Raw genomic sequence first — 21914 nt, 5'->3', positions numbered from 1 at the left:
CTAGAATCAGTTCACTTAAAGATATAATCACTGGAGCACTAACTCGGGACAGAAGAGCCTCCAATAGCAACAGGTGGACCCATTGTGAGGTAAACACCATTAATACATTTGGTAGAACAAACACAGTCACTGAGAAGGGTGTCGACGAAATACTCTGTTATGCAGACTTTGTTGTGCAAGCCCCTTGGGAATCGCTATCAGCAGACTTTAAGATTATGGCTCTTGAAGGAAAAAATAACCAGACTAATCCTCATCTGCTACGTAATGTTGCACAGATGCATATAGAAGCAAAGTTGGCATCCGAAAGCTTCACATACTTCACAGAAGTATGTCATCAGTAGAGCAGCAGGGACAAGAAACCGGAGCTGCTGTTAAAGCAGGAAACTCTGTAAATAGTTGGAGACTCTCAAATGGGTGTTCAACTTTACAGAGATGCTTGCCATTCAAAAGGCTTTGGAACACGCTCTTGCTCAACACCGACAACATGTTATCATACATACAGATTCAAGAACTGCCATTGAAACCTTGGAACAAGAACACATATGTGATAACATCCATCTGATCACAAATGTCATATCATTAATGCAAATACTCAAACGTCAAGGCCGTAGAGTACTTATCAACTGGGTGCCAAGTCATGTGGGAATAATAGGAAATGACATTGCAGATGAAGCTGCAAAACTTGCAACTAAGAGAAGAAATGTAGACATTTACATACCACAGAGTCTATCACAGATTAAGAAAGTAATTAGAAACAGACCAATGCAAAAGATGTACAGTGACCACAACACAGCAGTTGCAACATCAGGATCTGCGGGTTGGTACAAGAATTCAACCAACCACGAACTACTTAGTTTGATGAAAGGGAGCAGTAGAGCAACAGAAGTACACTTACATCGCATCAGGCTTGGATACCCATGTGCATGGGAAATAGGCTTACAGGTTCCGGAAGATGAGAGGAAATGTCAACACTGGAGAAATGCCTGACATACCACTGGAACATTATCTAACACAGTGCACAGTTACAACCACAACAGACCACTGGAACATTATCTAACACAGTGCACAGTTACAGCCACAACAGACCACTGGAACATTATCTAACACAGTGCACAGTTACAACCACAACAGACCACTGGAACATTATCTAACACAGTGCACAGTTACAGCCACAACAGACCACTGGAACATTATCTAACACAGTGCACAGTTACAACCACAACAGACCACTGGAACATTATCAAACACAGTGCACAGTTACAGCCACAACAGACCACTGGAACATTATCTAACACAGTGCACAGTTACAAACCCATTAAGATTTCAACTTAGATTCAACAGAGCAGAAGAAGTTGTTAAACACATGCAGTGTTTAGCACAAATAGGTGAGTACATGGGACAAAATCTTGCTGAGTTTGAGTCATAAATTTATGACTCATAAATGTCATAAATACTCATACTCTGCCCAAGTAAAACAGAAACAAGCAACACTTAGTAGGCCAGCCAGAGGCTTAGGGCCTGCACAGGAATATCCATGCAAAAAAACAAAAAAAAAATACCCTACCCTTTGTAATAACCCTCTGACCTTTATGATCGATCTGAACGTTATCCCTGTTGTAATTCTTTCTCTGTTCACTCAATACCCCAGCTTAACACTGTTACAGTCCAGTATGACCCCTCACTGGACTGCCACGTATATCAGAGGAATATTAAATGAGGAAGATACATAAAGGACAAGGGTTATTAATTTATAAAAAATAATTAATCATTAAACACTGCCACCACTTTCCCGACCAACCATACCTGAATGTGTCTATCACCGATCCCCCAGGAAGGCAAGGAATCAGTAATCATGGGACTCCCGGGTAATATGAATTTCAGTAATATATTTTTGGAAATTAGTTTCTTTAATTTACGTTACTTATTTAAATCCAGGGGCAACTTTAGTATCTATTAACTGTAGGAGAACATGGGGGGTTTCCAATTCAACACATAAAAATGACAAAGTAGAGAAATATATCAAAGGGGAGTTAGGTGAATACCACTGGACAAGTTATACAATTTATTTTATGAAACATGTAAATTAAGTCAATTTGAACATATACCCTATTCTATTCCCCTAGAGGCACAATGGATATCTACTGCGGACATGAATCAAGTGCACACTACCTTACAACCGCACTGAGGCCACGATGTTGATGGCTGCCCTCAGCCCCTTTGGATGCGGGCTTGCGGCCCCTTATTCCACACACTCCCTAGACACACAAATGAAATTTTGTATTACTAGCTCTCCAGCTATGCGAAAGGGACAAGGTACCACTGTATTGGATACCCGCGTCTAGTGTAGCTCCCAAGCAATGTTTACAAAACTGATAATTTATGTTCAAGCCTGTCTCCTCCAAGATAAAGAGTAGGGACTTTTGACTCGCCTGGTATGGGGAAGGAACCGGTGAGACGGACTTGAGAGGGGGATGGAGAGGGAAAATCTGAGTGGGGAGGATTGAGTGGGGGAAGCCAAAGGTACCACGAGGCAAAACCACCCTCAGGTCAACCTCTTGGTCCTTGACAAATGGGCGACAGGAGAGGGGTGAAGGGGGGGAGACGAATGATGGGCAAGGGGAGGGGAGAAGGGAGAACCAATGATCTGGGTATTACTCTGAGGTATAGGAAGTTGGAAATCCCAGAGCAAGGCAAGTGTGCTACCCGAGTCATGCACATCAGTAAATACACATCATTGCCTCTACAGGATAATTATTATGAATTTTACTAAACCTGACTAGGGGAGATCATTAACAATTTACTGTACAGCTCGCGACCTTGTTACCATAGGGTGACAAGATTGAACTTGACTACTGATGAGATCTGACAGAAGGTCATCCTCATCATCTGACTCAGCACTTGGATCATTAAACAGGTCAGGAATTAGACTTGCTGAAGGCAGCTCTAGTTCCTCCCTCGCGTGATAAGGTTTTAATTTATTAATATGAACCGTTCTCTCAACTTGGTCTTCAAAAATACCTTTAATAACAAAATTAACCGGACCTTTTCTTTCAATTACTCGGTAAGGGCCCCGCCATCTAGGTGCAAGTTTCCTACTTTGATTGGCAGGAGCCGCTTCATTAACTCTCAACACAAGACCCCCGAGTTTCAACTCAAGAGGTCGTACCTTTTTGTCATAATGCTGAGCATAGCGGTCTCGTGCTGTCTTGGAAGCCCCTAGGTGCAATTCTCCATGCGTTTTTCATCTTATTTAAAACTTCTGATGGGTAGTCTTCCCCATCAGGTCTGTTAAGCAGACCTGATTGGAAATTACATGAATGACCTGTGAGCAGCAAAAGGGGTTGGGTGTTAATGGACCGATGGATGACAGTGTTCAGAGCCAACTGGACATAGGGGAGTTGTTCGTCCCACGAATTGGCATCATGCTCTGCAAGAATTGCAAGCATACCTTTAACTGACCGATTCGTCCGTTCTGTCATGCCGTTAGCCTGAGGGTGATAAGCCGTCGTGAATGCTGAAGTGGTTTCTACAATTTTACATACTTCTCTAAAAAATATTCCCATTAAATTCATGACCTCGATCAGAAACTAATACTTTAGGGGGACCGAATACAGTGACGAACCTCTCTAAGAACGCCTTTGCAACAGTTCGTGAATCTTTCTGAGGCAATGTAATCAGTGTGGTGTACCTGGACAGGTGGTCTACCAACACCAATACGTAACGGTTTCCTGAATGACTGATGCAGATCAATCAGATCAGCCCCCACCCGATCTAAAGGTTCCAAAATTTCGGGGAGTTCTTGCAATGGAGCTTGTACCTTAAGGGTACCTTTCCTCCTTTGGCAGTGACCACAGGACTTAAAGAAGTTAATGACCTCTGTTAACATACCGGGGAAGAAAAAGAGTGACTTGGCTTTCATGTGAGTTTTAAAAATCCCCGGATGACCTGCAATCTTAGACGCATGTGCGAGTCTCAACACCGACGTCTTCAACACCTCTGGGATAACCAGCTGAAAAGTTGCATGATCCTTCTGTCCCTTTACATAAAATAAGACCCCATCCTTCATTTCAAAATCATGTATTGCTAAATTACATTTCTTCGACGGATATTTTCCTCCCTCCAAAAGTTCAATAATTTCTTTCCACCTTGGTTCGTTCATCTGGAATTCTCGCATTTTCTCACTGGAAATATTTTCAATATTAAGATGTACGTTAATAGTAGCAATGTTTCTACTCAAAGTGTCTGGTACAACATGTGATGGACCAGGCTTGTAAAGTATTTGGAATGAGTGAGCAGCTAGTTCATGAGACCAACGTGACATGCGAGGGCACTTAGTTCTTTTCTTAAAAATATGAGTCAACGCCCTGTGATCTGTATAAATGACAAAGTGACGTTGGAAAAGATACGGTGCAAAAAAAAAAAAAAATACCCTACCCTTCACCACCTTCCCTAGCCTTCACCACCTTCCCTTCTCTTCACTACCTTTCCTACCCTTCACCTACCCTACCCTTCACCACCTTCCCTACCCTTCACCACCTTCCCTTCCCTACCTTCCACCACTTTCCCTACCCTTCACCACCTTCCCTACCTGTCACACACACACACAAAGTAACAAAGGAGGCAATAAGGGGCTGCCTTTTGGTACTGTCAGGGGGTTCTGTCGGGGGGGGGGGGGGGGGGAGGGGTACTGTCAGGGGGTTCAGTTGACGTCCCTACCCTTCCGTTCTAGGCCTACGCCAGCGGCTCGGCCGGAACCTGAATGAGGCTCTCAGCATCACTGGGGTAGAAACACCTTAGTCGGGAGATTCTTCCACGTTTTCGTTACTGCTAACGGGATGGAGCGAGGCTTCGTGCCGAGAATGGCGGTTTGTCGTGTCTTTAGACACGGTCATACGCTCGTTATACTCATAATGTCCTTCACAGCGTCATTAACATTCTGCAAAGACCCGGACACTTGCACCTCTGCCTCCTCGTCGCCCTCCAGAGGGACGGTGATCCTCACGTCATACGTTGCCTATAGCCGCCTCAGATGTCTTGAGCGTTTTCCTATTATGTGGCACCGGTTGTAGTAGGGCACCGCTACATCCATGGTTACCATCTCTTAAGTCGTCGTCAGTGTTGTCCTCACCAACTGCCGTGTCGTCCTCACCAACTGTGGTGTTGTCGCTGTCAACAGCGGTGTTGTCGACGTCAACAGTGGTGTTGTCGCCGTTAACAGCGGTGTTGTCGCCGTCAACAGCGGTGTTGTCGCCGTCAACAGCGGTGTTGTCGCCGTCAACAGCGGTGTTGTCGCTCATTATACTCATAATGTCCTTCAGAGCGTCAATATGTTACAGCCCTTATGGGACGCAACCGGGTTCTTTTCTGATGGTATTATAGTTTGGGTATCCGGCTCCAAGTTAGTAGAGGCTTTCAAGGGGTGAGCTCAGTAATGCAAGTAAAATGAAAAGGGGAGGCACATTAAACACACAAGTTCGTCACTTTATACCATGTATAATTAGTCTTCCCACCACCATAGATATATAAAAGTCATAAATGGGAAATATCACTACACAGTGTACATCATCGTCTCACTCTGAAGACGCTGAACACTTGGTGACGCTCACTCAGTGCAGTCTTTCCTGGTTTCCTATTCCGCAGCTCTACCCTCTGCAAGTACCAGGAAACCACGATAAGTCTACCTTGGTCACAGGCCAGCCAAATCACAATTCCACTGGGTGCCTCGTCGTGAAGGCCCACAACCACAGTCCAGCCTGTAGCTGGCAGATACCAATCAGCCTCACGTTGTTAGGCCACTTCACGAGCGAATACTAGGTTTGTGAGCCCTAGGCAGGAGCCTTATGTAACTCGCTGGTTACTCTCCTTGTTTGGCACCACAGTCGGCAGTCTCTTCCACCAACCAGCCCCGGGTGTCACTGCCACTCCTCAGGCAGACAGTTGACCATTCTACAGTTCTCGTCCGGCGGCGGCTCACTGCTTCTGCAAAGCAGACTGGTGAAGAGACCTTGGCTGTCTTGGGTACACTGACTCTTCCTGCATCACAGCAGCCCTATGTTGACTTTGTGAAAGCAGACACGTCATCAGTACTGGGACACTACATGGGAACCACAAGGAAACATCACTTACTGGCTTATACACAAACGTACAGCTTCTAGCTCCATAGATGACGCTGATGTTCTGAGCACCACCTCACCAGAGGTCAGCACTAGCTACCTCACGAGCTACCAGGACAAGAATCTAGCATGTCTAGCTGGCATATTCCTGCCACCACTAGATGGCGTCGTCCATTTCGTGGGGGTTTCGGGAGCGAACTCACAGATGGCATTGACGTCACTGCTCCGTGTTCCAGACGGTGGACTTGGGTTCGTAACGGCCACCTCCTCGTCGCCCTCTGGAGGGACAGTGATCCTCACATCATACTTTGCCTATAGCCGCCTCAGACGCCGCGAGCGTCTTCCTATTATGAGGTGTCAGTTGTAGTAGAGCACCGCTACTCCGATGGTTACAGTCTCTAAGTCGGCGTTGGTGTTGTCGCCACCGACTGCGGTATTGTCGTCGTTTTCGGCGTATTGTGTTGTGTTGTTATATGTTTTCCTCATTTTGTTGTTTTAACCATATGTGTTAAAACACAATTACCTTGTTTGAAGGAAGCATTATAAACTTAATATCACTGTTATGTCTAAAAGTTTGGTTGGAATCTCACAGAAATGATAATAAAGATATTTGTTTACGTATAGATTTTTCAGACATCTTCATGTACAGGAATCTTAGCAGATTCCACAAAAATGGTAAGAGAGAAGACACTATATTACAAACCCGTATTGTTGAACTGCGTGGTAGTTAAAACACCAGACAAACATAATTAGAACTTTTGAAACGTGTATAATACTGGAGAACAATTATCATTGTCAACATGAACGATCTACCAGAGGGAACACAGAAGTATATGAACATGTTTGCTGATGATGCTAAGCTACTGGGTAAATTGAGACATTTAGACGATTATTAGGCCCTTCGTGAGGACCTGGACAAAATAGGTGTAAGGAGCAATACTTCGCTGATGGAATTTAACGTGAGTAAATGCCACATTATGGAATGTGGAAAAGGAGAAAATAGGCTACACACAACCTACATATTAAGCGACAAAGCATTAAAGAGCTCTACTTTACTTGGCACCTTCTTTAGAGAACTACTACTTTAGTGTACAACTTATATACACTGCTTTAACGTATACAAAGTGTATTAACAATTGTTTGTAGTGAATGGCTCTCCTGCTCTTCCCCGTCAGAGCAGGAGAGATTGCTGAAATAGAGGGAGTACAGATAACATATACGGCACACATAGACGATATAAAACACCTAAATTATTAGGATCGTCTCAAAGCTCTCCAAATGTATTCTCTGGAAAGGAGACGAGAGATACCAAATAATATACACATGGAAAATACTGGAAGGCCAGGTCCCAAATCTACACAGTAAAATAACAACGTACTGGAGTGAATGACATGGAAGAAAATGCAGAATAGAACCAGTGAAGAGCAGAGGTGCCATAGGCACAATCAGAGAACACTGTATAAACAGAACTGTATAACATCAGAAGTCCGCGGTTGTTCAACATCCTCCCAGCGAGTATAAGAAATATTGCCGGAACAACCGTGGAATTCTTCAAGACAAAACCTTCACAGTTTTCTGCAAGAAGTGCTGGACCAACCAGGCTGTAGTGGATATGTCTGCCCAAAACACTAGTAGTAAAAACTAGGCCTATAAACCGTGCGCGACCTTCATTCAGTTTAAATTCATTCAGTTGAATTCAGTTTAGAGAAAGGTTGTAACACTTAGGAACGTCCACCCAGGGTGTTGAGTGACATGGCAACTATGTCAACACACACGAGAGATCTTGAAGTGTCATGACGTTTCAGGATGTAAAACTGACAGTTGAGTTGGGAAGGCAGTTTAGTGAGGGAGTGAACGCTGCAGATGACGAGCTGTTTGTAAAGTAATAGTATAGAGGGAGAACAAATACCTGTGGGCCTTCGAATCTTTCACTCACACTCCAGGCTGTTCTCTCTAGCCTTCACAACGTCACTAAAATGATGTACTAGTGGGCCTGACGGCTGAGTGGGCAGCGCGCTCGAGGTTTGCTGTTCACTTTTTTTTTTTTATTATTATTATTTTCTACCACAGACGTGGCCACACATTTACAATGCTAACCAGCATATATACATTTTCTTCTGTCCTCCATGGACAGGGTTAGAGAAGTGTTAAACATATAGTTCAAGGGTTTATTGAACACTCAACCACAGAAGGTGATTCGGTGCTTTTAAAGTGCTAAGCTAACCTACATACGTAAATACATAGATACACAGATTTACGTATGCCCTACATAAAGTGTTAGATGTGTCTTTTACATAGTGTCATTAATGCTGTTCACTTGTTCACCCTGTTCACCTAGCAGTAAATAGCTACCTGGGAGTTCCAGCTGCTACGGGCTGCTTCCTGGGGTTGTGTAACAAAAGGGAGGCCTGGTCGAGGACCAGGCCGCAAGGACACTAAGCCCCGAAATGATCTCAAGATAGATGGTGGTGGTGATGATGCGCCACGTGCAACAGACAGGTCGTTGCACACAGCCTGTCTGTTACAGGTTCCCTCCATCCCCTCACAGTCTGTATGGTCATGATGATACCAACTGACCTAAGTAACTTTTAACACTTTTAACACTATCACTCTTAGTTTTCACTACCTACAAAATTCTCAGGGGAATTGACAGGGTAGATGAAGACAAACTATTTAGCACGGGCAGGACATGAACAAGGGGACACAGGTGGAGACTGAGTATCCAAATGAGCCACAGAGACAGTAGAAATAATTTCTTCATTGTGAGAGTAGTTGACAAATGGAATGGATTAGGCAGTGATGTGGTGGAGGCTGATTCCATACACAGTTTCAAGTGTAGATATGATAGAGCCCAGTAGGTTCAGGAATCTGTACACCAGTTGATTGATAGTTGAGAGGCAGAACCAAAGAGACAGTGACGCTGCCCAATACTGTCAATATGGCAAGGTGTCCACTCATCCTGTGAGTGGCACTGCCAAATAAACTCACCCCTCGGGGCAAAATATAGATTTTTGTTAAAATCCATCCATTTTTTTAAAATCTGAGAAATCCACCTGCACCTCACCCTCATATCTGGGGTTTAAGTAGACTATAGGAACGATCGTACTCTTAAACCATACGATGCAACCTTCACCTACAATATCCGACCTATCTTGAGCTTGGTGATGTTACGTGAGGGGTGGGCAAAGGGTGCCACTAAGGGGGCTCAGGGGAAAGAAAGGTAGCCCTGCCTGACTCACCAGAGTCTGCTGGTCCCAAAGATGATGATCAAGTCAAGCCCACCACCGCAGGTCTACGCTCCCACCGCCGCAGGTCTACGCTCCCACCACCGCAGGTCTACGCTCCCACCACCGCAGGTCTACGCTCCCACCACCGCAGGTCTACGCTCCCACCACCGCAGGTCTACGCTCCCACCACCGCAGGTCTACGCTCCCACCACCGCAGGTCTACGCTCCCACCACCGCAGGTCTACGCTCCCACCACCGCAGGTCTACGCTCCCACCACCGCAGGTCTACGCTCCCACCACCGCAGGTCTACGCTCCCACCACCGCAGGTCTACGCTCCCACCACCGCAGGTCTACGCTCCCACCACCGCAGGTCTACGCTCCCACCACCGCAGGTCTACGCTCCCACCACCGCAGGTCTACGCTCCCACCACCGCAGGTCTACGCTCCCACCACCGGGGTACCACTGATCATCCTGGGAGCCCTTCAGTCAACCGAGGGGGAACTGCTACCAGCAGTTCCAGCCTTGCCCCACGGAGGAGTGAAGGAAGACTATCAAGAGTACTTCCTCCGAGTCTTTCTTGCCCGCCGTTACAAAAGGGTCGCAGGTCTCTCTTCCACGCCTGGTTTCTCCACTTTCACAAGGTCGCCAGCTGGGTTAATGTCTCTGCACCCCAGCAGTGCAGTTCAGTGGTTAAGCACTATGTTGCTTAATAGCGTACATGTCACCACACTCGCAGTGTTATATCATCCTGTGACTGGACACACCACCATAGTGACAGTATTGGGCAGCGTCACTCATCCTGTGAGTGGACACACCGCCATAGTGACAGTATTGGGCAGCGTCACTCATCCTGTGAGTGGACATACCGCCATAGCAGCATGTACAACACTACACAATAGGAAGAAAACCCGCTGGGTTGTTCATCCTGTCACTTGTACCCAGACACAGCTGGGACTTGCTTAACTGTCTCAAGTGAATTGCTTATCAAACAAGAAGATTAACATTCGTCAACCCTTAATATCTTAAGTTATCTTGCGGGGTGCAAAATGGAGGAATCTTTTAAGAACAGTATCAATATTTGACAAATTGTGTAATCTTAACTCAAACAATGTGGGGTTTACTATTCTACACATATTTCTAATGTCTCTCAGATGTCCACATTCTCTCAGGTAGTGGTCAAGGCGGTGTCCATCACTCATCACAGATTCTGCAACTCCGCTGCTCAACTGTTGTTTCCATTCCGAATCTCCATGGAGATTTGTTTGCATCTAGATCTTTAGTTGTGTTTGGATGTCAGAAAATGCCATTCAGATGTTAGTGTCAATCTAGATGGTTTTAATAGAATCCTGGATGGTTATAGGTCATTTTAGCTCATATGTACCAGAACGGATATTTGTAAGTCTCCGAGCAGCGTGTTATCGTACATTGTTATCGTACGTTGATAGCTTGCTTAGTTCTCTGGTTGATTTGTTTGTTCTGTAAAAAGTAATCGGCATCAGTGACTCACGGGCGTCTGTACTCACCTAGTTGTGCTTGCAGGGGGTTGAGCTCTGGCTCTTTGGTCCCGCCTCTCAACTGTCAATCAACTGGTGTACAGGTTCCTGAGCCTACTGGGCACTATCATGTCTACATTTGAAACTGTGTATAGAGCCAGCCTCTGGCTGTACAACAGTGAGAGTGTGTTTATATACATTGATAACAGTGCTTTTGTAGTCATAGTTTATTGCGTTGGATATTATGGATATATTTAAAGGTTTATAACCTTTACAAAAATGGCAAAAGTTCAGCAGTAGGATCAAAAGCCCAGAAATTTTCTTGCAAGAAGTGCTGGAGCAAAAGGGCTGTGATGGATATATGTCTTGTTCGTTTTGGTAGGGACGCGAGTCTTATTTTCCTCGGCGTCACCCCTTTTATATGAACGGAACCGTCGGAAATGCATCCGAGGTGCCGTGTGGTTTGTCGCCTCCTCGTTGGTGGAGAGAGGCGACGCCACAGTGTTTTTGTTCAGCCTTCCCATGACATGGAAGAAGGTTGGTGCTCTGTTCCTACCCTTCACCACCTTCCCTACCCTTCACCACCTTCCCTACCCTTCACCACCCTTCACCACCTTCCCTACCCTTCACCACCTTCCCTATCCTTCACCACCCTTCACCACCCTTCACCACCTTCCCTATCCTTCACCACCTTCTCTACCCTTCACCACCTTCCCTACCCTTCACCACCTTCCCTATCCTTCACCACCTTCTCTACCCTTCACCACCTTCCCTACCCTTCACAACTTTCCTTACCCGTCATACACACACACACACACAAAGTAACAAAGAAGGCACTAAGGGGCTGCCTTTTGGTACTGTCAGGGGGTTCAGGGGGTGCTGTCAAGGGGTTCAGGGGGTAATGTCAGGGGGGGTTCAGGGGGGTTCAGGGGGTGCTGTCAAGGGGTTCAGAGGGTACTGTCAGGGGGTTCAGGGGTAAATGTCAGGGGGTACTGTCAAGGGGTTCAGGGGGTACTGTCAAGGGGTTCAGGTGGTACTGTCAGGGGGTTCTGCGGTGGTTTCGCCGCCGTCGACTGCGCTGGTGTCGCCCGTTCTGCTCTTAATGTCCTTCACAGCGTCATTAACATTTTCCAAAGTCCCGGACACTTATACGTCTGCCTCCTCGTCATCCTCCGGAGGGACGGTGATCCTCACATCGTACTTGGTTTGTAGCTGCCGCAGACGCCGCTAGCGTTTACCTATTATGAGGTACCGGTTTTAGTGGGGCACCTTTACATCGATGGTTACCGTCTCTAAGTCGGCGTCGTCGCCGCCTTCGACTGCGGTGGTGTCGCCGTCGCCGTCTGCGGTGGTGTCGCCATCGCCGTCTGCGGTGGTGTCGCCGCCGTCGACTGCGGTGGTGTCGCCGCCGTCGACTGCGGTGGTGTCGCCGCCGTCGACTGCGGTGGTGTCGCCGCCGTCGACTGCGGTGGTGTCGCCGCCGTCGACTGCGGTGGTGTCGCCGCCGTCGACTGCTGTGGTGTCGCCGCCGTCGACTGCGGTGGTGTCGCCGCCGTCGACTGCGGTGGTGTCGCCGCCGTCGACTGCGGTGGTGTCGCCGCCGTCGACTGCGGTGGTGTCGCCGTCGCCGTCTGCGGTGGTGTCGCCGCCGTCGACTGCGGTGGTGTCGCCGCCGTCGACTGCGGTGGTGTCGCCGCCGTCGACTGCGGTGGTGTCGCCGCCGTCGACTGCTGTGGTGTCGCCGCCGTCGACTGCTGTGGTGTCGCCGCCGTCGACTGCGGTGGTGTCGCCGCCGTCGACTGCGGTGGTGTCGCCGCCGTCGACTGCGGTGGTGTCGCCGCCGTCGACTGCGGTGGTGTCGCCGTCGCCGTCTGCGGTGGTGTCTCTGCCGTCGACTGCGGTGGTGTCGCTGTCGCCATCTGCGGTGGTGTCTCCGCCGTCGACTGCGGTGGTGTCGCCGTCTGCGGTGGTGTCTCCGTCGCCGTCTGCGGTGGTGTCTCCGTCGCCGTCTGCGGTGGTGTCGCCGCCGTCGACTGCGGTGGTGTCGCCGCCGCCGACTGCGGTGGTGTCGCTGCCGCCGACTGCGGTGGTGTCGCCGCCGCCGACTGCGGTGGTGTCGCCGCCGTCGACTGCGGTGGTGTCGCCGCCGTCGACTGCTGTGGTGTCGCCGCCGTCGACTGCGGTGGTGTCGCCGCCGTCGACTGCGGTGGTGTCGCCGCCGTCGACTGCGGTGGTGTCGCCGCCGCCGACTGCGGTGGTGTCGCCGCCGTCGACTGCTGTGGTGTCGCCGCCGTCGACTGCTGTGGTGTCGCCGCCGTCGACTGCGGTGGTGTCGCCGCCGTCGACTGCGGTGGTGTCGCCGCCGTCGACTGCGGTGGTGTCGCCGCCGTCGACTGCGGTGGTGTCGCCGTCGCCGTCTGCGGTGGTGTCTCTGCCGTCGACTGCGGTGGTGTCGCTGTCGCCATCTGCGGTGGTGTCTCCGCCGTCGACTGCGGTGGTGTCGCCGTCTGCGGTGGTGTCTCCGTCGCCGTCTGCGGTGGTGTCTCCGTCGCCGTCTGCGGTGGTGTCGCCGCCGTCGACTGCGGTGGTGTCGCCGCCGCCGACTGCGGTGGTGTCGCTGCCGCCGACTGCGGTGGTGTCGCCGCCGCCGACTGCGGTGGTGTCGCCGCCGTCGACTGCGGTGGTGTCGCCGCCGTCGACTGCGGTGGTGTTGCCGCCGCCGACTGCGGTGGTGTCGCCGCCGGTTGATGCAGTTTGCTGCAACCATTCTCTGACAAAAATCAACATGGCCGCCAACACAGCCACGACTAACAAAACAGACAAATCCATGTTGGGGGCGCTGGCAGGTATCTCACCGTGGCACCGTACAAACTTTTCGAGAATTACTATTTTCCGCAGTGTGTCTTTACGTTTGATAATCTACCCAAATAGCGGCATCCACTTCTGAACGCGGTCGTTTTCCACACTAATAAGAGGCCAGGAGTCGCAGGTGGGCTGCAAAGACTACAGGTTCAACTTGGCCGCGATGTGCCTGTAGAGAACATTCAGGCCACTTGGTCTTCTGGCTTTCCACAACGAAACAGCCTGGTTGTAGAGACGTTCATAGTGGTCGTCTGTTAACTGCTCTAAACTTAATATCCAAACGCAACCGACCAAAATCACAAGGAAAATGATATAAAATATTATTTTATATGTTTTTCCCATTTTGTTGTATTGACGTGAAAGTTAAAACACAATTACCGTGTTTGAAGGTAACATTAACAGCTTGATATCAGAGATATATCTAAAATAATTAGGTTGGAATCTCACAGTCTCACAGTTAGGTTGGAATCTCACAATATGTATAGATTTTTTATTTTTCAGACACCTTTATGTACAGGAATCTTAGCAGATTTTTGCAATCTACAAATATGGTAAGAGAGAACACATACTATATTACAAACCCGTGTAGTTGAACTGCGTGGTAGTTAAAACATGAGACAAACATAATTAGAACTTTTGACACGTGTAGAATGCTGGCGAACAATGTTCATTCTTCAATACGGAATCATAGGAACATGTGTGCTGATGATGCTAAGCTACTGGGCAAATTGAGACATTTAGATGATTCTGCCAAAGGCACAATCAGAGAACACTGTATAAACATCAGAGGTCCGCGGTTGTTCAACACCCTCCCAGCGAGCATAAGAAATGTTGCAACACCTAGGGACGTCCACCCAAGGTGTTGAGTGACAGGGCAACTACGGCAACACACACACACACACACACACACACACACACACACACACACACACACACACACACACACACACACACACACACACACGCGCGCGCGCGAGAGGTCTCGAAGTGCCTTCTCAACCAGGCCTAACTAGGTAAGTAATGTAAGATCAAGGGAACCTCCTAGAATGTGAGTGGGTTCCCCAGTGTTGAGAAGTGTAATCTCAGGTACTTCTCGCAGAGCTGCAGCTAAATGGCGCCCATCTGCATTGGCTGGCCCAGTCGCACCTAACTCTTGATGATGAGCATTAAAATCCCCAGCAATAATTACATTTTCCAGCGTGGCCAAGGCAAGCACTGCCTCTGCTTCTAGTTTACGTCTAGGGGCTTGTAGACGTTGTATATGAGGAGCTCAATATTAGCCATATTCACTGTTACTGCTAATACCTCTACTCCATCCCCACATGAAACTGGGTCTTGCTGGGTTATGGTGTTCCTGACTAGGGTCATTAACCCTCTTTGTCTCCCCTGCTCATACCGTATAACATAGTGCTGATATCCAGTTAATCTGAAGGACTTCGTGGATGGGAAAAAGAGTTTCTTCCAACACGATTATATCAGCTTCCATGCTGATTGCAGCCTCCTGAAGAGTGTGGTTTTTATTTCCATGACCTTGTATGTTGCACTGCAGTATTCGTAATGGCCAGACGACAGTTTCGGTTGGTGTTGCCTGTTCTACCAGAACTCCTCTTCGGAAGCGACGTCCATGTTCTCCACCTCGCAAGTCGTGTCGCTGCACATCGGACTGCACTGATTGCTCGTGGTCATCCCCGGCATTGTTGGAGTCTGTGCATAACTGTGGTCCATCACTTTGCTGTTGGTATTGCTGCACATCCGACTGCAATGGACTCTATCAAAAAGCATGCACGGGGGAATATGGTAAATGAAGTACATAGAAGGTTGGATTGGTAATGTTAAAGAATAGAGTATTAATGGGCGATGACCCAAGAGTGGCGGACGCCATCTTTGACTTGAGGGTAGGTGGTGAAGGGTAGGGAAGGTGGTGAAGGGTAGGGTAGGTGGTGAAGGATAGGGTAGGTGGTGAAGGGTGGGTGGTGAAGGGTAGGGTAGGTGGTGAAGGGTAGCGAAGGTGGTGAAGGGTAGCGAAGGTGGTGAAGGGTAGCGAAGGTGGTGAAGGGTAGGGAAGGTGGTGGAGAGTAGGGGAAGGTGGTGAAGGTGTAACACTGTAAAAATGTTCGGTTTAGTTTTATTTAATACATAGAGATACATGAGTCACAGACAAGGATTTGACAGGCGCCATTCTGGCGGCCTGAATCTCACACCTCTAAGAGTTAATGACCACCAAGTGACCTGAGGTCACCCATGAGAATTTCACCTTGCCTCTGCTAATCTGATAATTGGCCTTCAAACATGCCGACGTTTAAGGAGTGGCTTGGTAGAGAGCTGGAGGCTATCTACTTGTGGGTGGAGTTAGCTACTAGGTTTCCCAATACATACTCGGAGAGCTATCGATTCGGGAGCATTAACAGATAGACCAGGCAGTAGAGCAAAGGAGGACAACAGCTGAGACAGGCTGTCGGTCGGACGGGGGTGACGCTGCCTGATAGCTGCAGACTCCCCCCCCCCCCTCTGTCCAGCTATAGGCAGACACTTGGTGAGTTAAACATTAAGGTGACTTGGTCGTGTTTTACAAGTGTTGTGTGAGGATCAGGGGCAGTCAGTTGTAGGGTTCTCAAATTCTTGGATGATGACTCACTTTGCATCTTGAGCATTAAGTTGAATTGCTTAGATTATGATACTTATCATGAAAAATATAATTGTTGAATTTATTATTTAAATTGTCTTTAACTTTGTTCCCTAGAGTTTTTGAGTTGAGATGAGAAAGCCTCTGCGGGTTCATGATTTAATGAGTACATGATACAGATGGAACATACTAATAATGACCTCGTGATAACATCTTTTGAGAATATTGTGATACAGACAAGTTCCATTCCTTGGCTGGTATGTAATGGTCTAGAATGGATGGTGGCAGCATTTCTTCTTCTACTATCTACCCTTCTACTTTTCTACTTCTACCTATCTACCCTTCTACCTTTTCTACTTCCCCTACTCACTTCCTACTTACTCGCTATTCTCATTTCCCACCCCCCGTTACAAAGGGTAGGGAAGGTGGTGAAGGGTAGGGAAGGCGGTGAAGGGTAGGGAAGGTGGTAAAGGGTAGGGTAGGTGGTGAAGGGTAGGTTAGCTGGTGAAGGGTAGGGATGGTGGTGAAGGGTAGGGAAGGTGGTGGAGGGTAGGGAAGGTGGTGGAGGGTAGGGAAGGTGGTGAAGGGTAGGGACGGTGGTGAAGGGTAGGGTAGGTGGTGGAGGGTAGGGAAGGTGGTGAAGGGTAGGGTAGGTGGTGAAGGGTAGGGTAGGTGGTGAAAGGTAGGTTAGCTGGTGAAGGGTAGGGAAGGTGGTGAAGGGTAGGGTAGGTGGTGAAGGGTAGGGTAGGTGGTGGAGGGTAGGGAAGGTGGTGAAGGGTAGGGAAGGTGAAGGGTAGGGAGCCATTATGACTAGACTACTCAACCACTTGGGCTGGACGGTAGAGTGACGGTCTAGCTTCATGCAGGTCGGCGTTCAATCCCCGACCGTCCACCACAAGTGGTTGGGCACCATTCCTTCCCTCCGTCCCATCCCAAATCCTTATCCTGATCCCTTCCCAGTGCTATATAGTCATAATGGCTTGGTGCTTTCCCCCTGATAATTCCTTCCCTTTGTTTGACACGCCTGGCGGCTGTCATAGACAGCTCATGACATCATTAGACGGAGCAAGACTACAAATTCTTAGGGATAGGACAGGGAGGGACAGAAGGAATGGTGCCTAACCACTTGTGGACAGTCGGGGGATTGAACACCGACCCGCATGAAGCAAGACCGTCGCTCTATCGTCCACCCTAAGTGGTTGGGCCGGGTAGAGGAAGCAAGAGTACAGAGTCTTACGGAATCGAGAACTGATCAAATATTATCGTTGTCCAACAGCAAATATTCCTTTACTTGAACGAATTGTTTATTTTCAGGAGCCTGGTGACTGAAACTTTGTGGAGAGGTCGACTCCATCTATGTGGAGGAAGGAAGGTAGGTGAGACGGCTGCTTTCTTGTTGTTTATAATCCCTTAATACAAGGTAACCCAATAACATTGAGAACGCTCGCTTTATTGGAGGTGATTGGTCGCTTTATTGGAGGTGATTGGTCGCTTTGTTGGAGGTGATTGGTCGCTGTATTGGAGGTGATTCGTTGCTTTATTGGAGAATAAATGTACTTCATTTACATTAAATATAAATGAATAAATGTATCACTGCACAATCCGTCAATCCACGCGTAAACCTGTGGAACCGCCTACCCGCCGACGCCGTAAACGCTAAAACTCTTCTGGGTTTTATAATACAACTGGAAAAGATCCTCAGGGCAAATGGGGGTAGGTGAGGGGGGAATTTGACAAGCCGCCAGCTTCCTGTCCTCATCGAGGCCACAAGTATTACTGGCCCTCGGGTACATTTAGGTAAATCAACTTGCCCTCTGAGAGGAGATCCGCTCAAGGGAATGGATTGGGAATGACTAAATAATTTGTGCTATTATCTACTCTCTATCCATGGTAAAGTTAGGTTTGGGTTACTTTAGGGTAAGGTTAGGTTTGGGTTACTTTAGGGTAAGGTTAGGTTTGGGTTACTTTAGGGTAAGGTTAGGTTTGGGTTACTTTAGGGTAAGGTTAGGTTTGGGTTACTTTAGGGTAAGGTTAGGTTGGGGTTACTTTAGGGTAAGGTTAGGTTGGGGTTACTTTAGGGTAAGGTTAGGTTGGGGTTACTTTAGGGTAAGGTTAGGTTGGGGTTACTTTAGGGTAAGGTTAGGTTGGGGTTACTTTAGGGTAAGGTTAGGTTTGGGTTACTTTAGGGTAAGGTTAGGTTTGGGTTACTTTAGGGTAAGGTTAGGTTTGGGTTACTTTAGGGTAAGGTTAGGTTGGGGTTACTTTAGGGTAAGGTTAGGTTGGGGTTACTTTAGGGTAAGGTTAGGTTGGGGTTACTTTAGGGTAAGGTTAGGTTGGGGTTACTTTAGGGTAAGGTTAGGTTGGGGTTACTTTAGGGTAAGGTTAGGTTGGGGTTACTTTAGGGTAAGGTTAGGTTTGGGTTACTTTAGGGTAAGGTTAGGTTGGGGTTACTTTAGGGTAAGGTTAGGTTGGGGTTACTTTAGGGTAAGGTTAGGTTGGGGTTACTTTTGGGTAAGGTTAGGTTGGGGTTACTTTAGGGTAAGGTTAGGTTGGGGTTACTTTAGGGTAAGGTTAGGTTGGGGTTACTTTAGGGTAAGGTTAGGTTGGGGTTACTTTAGGGTAAGGTTAGGTTGGGGTTACTTTAGGGTAAGGTTAGGTTGGGGTTACTTTAGGGTAAGGTTAGGTTGGGGTTACTTTAGGGTAAGGTTAGGTTGGGGTTACTTTAGGGTAAGGTTAGGTTTGGGTTACTTTAGGGTAAGGTTAGGTTGGGGTTACTTTAGGGTAAGGTTAGGTTGGGGTTACTTTAGGGTAAGGTTAGGTTGGGGTTACTTTAGGGTAAGGTTAGGTTGGGGTTACTTTAGGGTAAGGTTAGGTTGGGGTTACTTTAGGGTAAGGTTAGGTTGGGGTTACTTTAGGGTAAGGTTAGGTTTGGGTTACTTTAGGGTAAGGTTAGGTTTGGGTTACTTTAGGGTAAGGTTAGGTTGGGGTTACTTTAGGGTAAGGTTAGGTTGGGGTTACTTTAGGGTAAGGTTAGGTTGGGGTTACTTTAGGGTAAGGTTAGGTTGGGGTTACTTTAGGGTAAGGTTAGGTTGGGGTTACTTTAGGGTAAGGTTAGGTTGGGGTTACTTTAGGGTAAGGTTAGGTTGGGGTTACTTTAGGGTAAGGTTAGGTTGGGGTTACTTTAGGGGTAAGGTTAGGTTGGGGTAACTTTAGGGTAAGGTTAGGTTGGGGTTACTTTAGGGTAAGGTTAGGTTGGGGTTACTTTAGGGTAAGGTTAGGTTGGGGTTACTTTAGGGTAAGGTTAGGTTGGGGTTACTTTAGGGTAAGGTTAGGTTGGGGTTACTTTAGGGTAAGGTTAGGTTGGGGTTACTTTAGGGTAAGGTTAGGTTTGGGTTACTTTAGGGTAAGGTTAGGTTTGGGTTACTTTAGGGTAAGGTTAGGTTGGGGTTACTTTAGGGTAAGGTTAGGTTGGGGTTACTTTAGGGTAAGGTTAGGTTGGGGTTACTTTAGGGTATGGTTAGGTTGGGGTTACTTTAGGGTAAGGTTAGGTTGGGGTTACTTTAGGGTAAGGTTAGGTTGGGGTTACTTTAGGGTAAGGTTAGTTTAGGTTACTTTAGGTTAAGGTTACTTTAGGGCAAGGTTAGGTTTAAGTTAAGGTTAGGTTAAGGTTACTTTAGGTTAACCTTAAGTTACTTTAGGTTAAGGTTAGGTTTAAGTTACTTTAGGTTACTTTAGGTTAACCTTAAGTTACTTTAGGTTACTTTAGGTTACTTTAGGTTAGGTTACATCATGTTTGGCAAGATTAATATGATGGATTATTGATAATATGGAATTCGAAAACCATTTCATTATGCCCAAGAATTCCGCTTACAGAAAACTAAATTCTTTAAAGAAAACGTTTTCAACATATACCTTTTTTATATTTTAAACCAACGATTTATAATACAATAAAGTTATAACTTTATAGTATTCAATGTTTACGACAAAGATACACTTGCCAGTTTATATGAAGACCATTACTCACAGGATGAGTGGCGCTGCCCAATACTGTCACTATGGTGGTGTGTTCACTCACAGGATGAGTGGCGCTGCCCAATACTGTCACTATGGCGGTGTGTCCACTCACAGGATGGGTGGCGCTGCCCAATACTGTCACTATGGCGGTGTGTCCACTCACAGGATGAGTGGCGCTGCCCAATACTGTCACTATGGCGGTGTGTCCACTCACAGGATGGGTGACGCTGCCCAATACTGTCACTATGGCTGTGTGTCCACTCACAGGATGAGTGACGCTGCCCAATACTGTCACTATGGCGGTGTGTCCACTCACAGGATGAGTGACGCTGCCCAATACTGTCACTATGGCGGTGTGTCCACTCACAGGATGAGTGACGCTGCCCAATACTGTCACTATGGCGGTGTGTCCACTCACAGGATGAGTGGCGCTGCCCAATACTGTCACTATGGCGGTGTGTCCACTCACAGGATGAGTGGCGCTGCCCAATACTGTCACTATGGTGGTGTGTTCACTCACAGGATGGGTGACGCTGCCCAATACTGTCACTATGGCAGTGTGTCCACTCACAGGATGAGTGGCGCTGCCCAATACTGTCACTATGGCGGTGTGTCCACTCACAGGATGAGTGACGCTGCCCAATACTGTCACTATGGCAGTGTGTCCACTCACAGGATGAGTGGCGCTGCCCAATACTGTCACTATGGCGTTGTGTCCACTCACAGGATGAGTGGCGCTGCCCAATACTGTCACTATGGCGATGTGTCCACTCACAGGATGAGTGGCGCTGCCCAATACTGTCAATATTACGCTGATATTGACAGTCTTCGATGTCAGTATTACGATGGTTTGCTCGTTTTAAACGAGTTAATTGGGCAGCACAAATCACACACAGGAGGTACGAGAACTGCGGCCTCCCGTGGCAGCGGCCGGACTCCCTCACCTGGTCCACAGCTGTGAGCCACACGTCCTTGGCTCAGTTGCCTTCCAGCCAGTGAGGGGGATACACGCGCGCTTATCCGCGTCTACAGAACCACGTGGTTTTCCTAACATGGCAGACTTGTAAACAAATCTGAACTATTTTTAGGACAAAATGAACATTGCGATACGCCTGCCTGAATAATACATTATCAAGGTTATTCTTGCTAGTTTTTTTATGATATTCCGATAGTGAGATTATAGTGTAATAGAGATAAGTGAAGTTTAATGTGTAATGGTAAACAAAAATACAATTAAATTTTTTTGTGATAGTTTTTTCTTAGTTTGCTGCCAGTGTTTACATATTATAAACACCTAGGATAGTGTTTACAAGGATAGTCTACCATGACCAGTAACTGGACGAGGGACTACTAGGATAGTCTACCATGACCAGTAACTGGACGAGGGACTACTAGGATAGTCTACCATGACCAGTAACTGGACGAGGGACTACAAAGATAGTCTACCATGACCAGTAACTGGACGAGGGACTACTAGGATAGTCTACCATGACCAGTAACTGGACGAGGGACTACTAGGATAGCCTACCGTGACCAGTAACTGGACGAGGGACTACTAGGATAGTCTACCATGACCAGTA

General features: G+C 47.7%; 2 protein-coding genes across 8 annotated transcripts in view; one reads left to right on the top strand and one right to left on the bottom strand.

Moving 5' to 3' along the window:
* Positions 1-21914, top strand: part of LOC123770459 (activating transcription factor 7-interacting protein 1) — a 206428-nt gene that overhangs the window by 28901 nt on the left and 155613 nt on the right. For 5 of the 7 annotated variants that reach the window (XM_069301831.1, XM_069301826.1, XM_069301824.1 and 2 more), the window contains exon 2: positions 17635-17692. The gene's annotated coding sequence lies outside the window, so the exon portion shown is untranslated. Of the gene's footprint in view, positions 1-17634; positions 17693-21313; positions 21471-21914 lie in introns of those variants that run through there. The other 2 variants (XM_069301828.1, XM_045762315.2) reach the window with 2 other exon arrangements.
* Positions 12093-13664, bottom strand: LOC138350568 (uncharacterized). The gene has a single exon (XM_069301583.1). The coding sequence runs from the start codon at positions 13662-13664 to the stop codon at positions 12093-12095; it is 1572 nt and encodes a 523-aa protein (XP_069157684.1).

Source organism: Procambarus clarkii, chromosome 46, assembly GCF_040958095.1.
Source record: "Procambarus clarkii isolate CNS0578487 chromosome 46, FALCON_Pclarkii_2.0, whole genome shotgun sequence".
In the NCBI taxonomy this organism is placed as follows: domain Eukaryota; kingdom Metazoa; phylum Arthropoda; class Malacostraca; order Decapoda; family Cambaridae; genus Procambarus; species Procambarus clarkii.
This window is presented reverse-complemented; position numbering and strand designations above follow the sequence as displayed.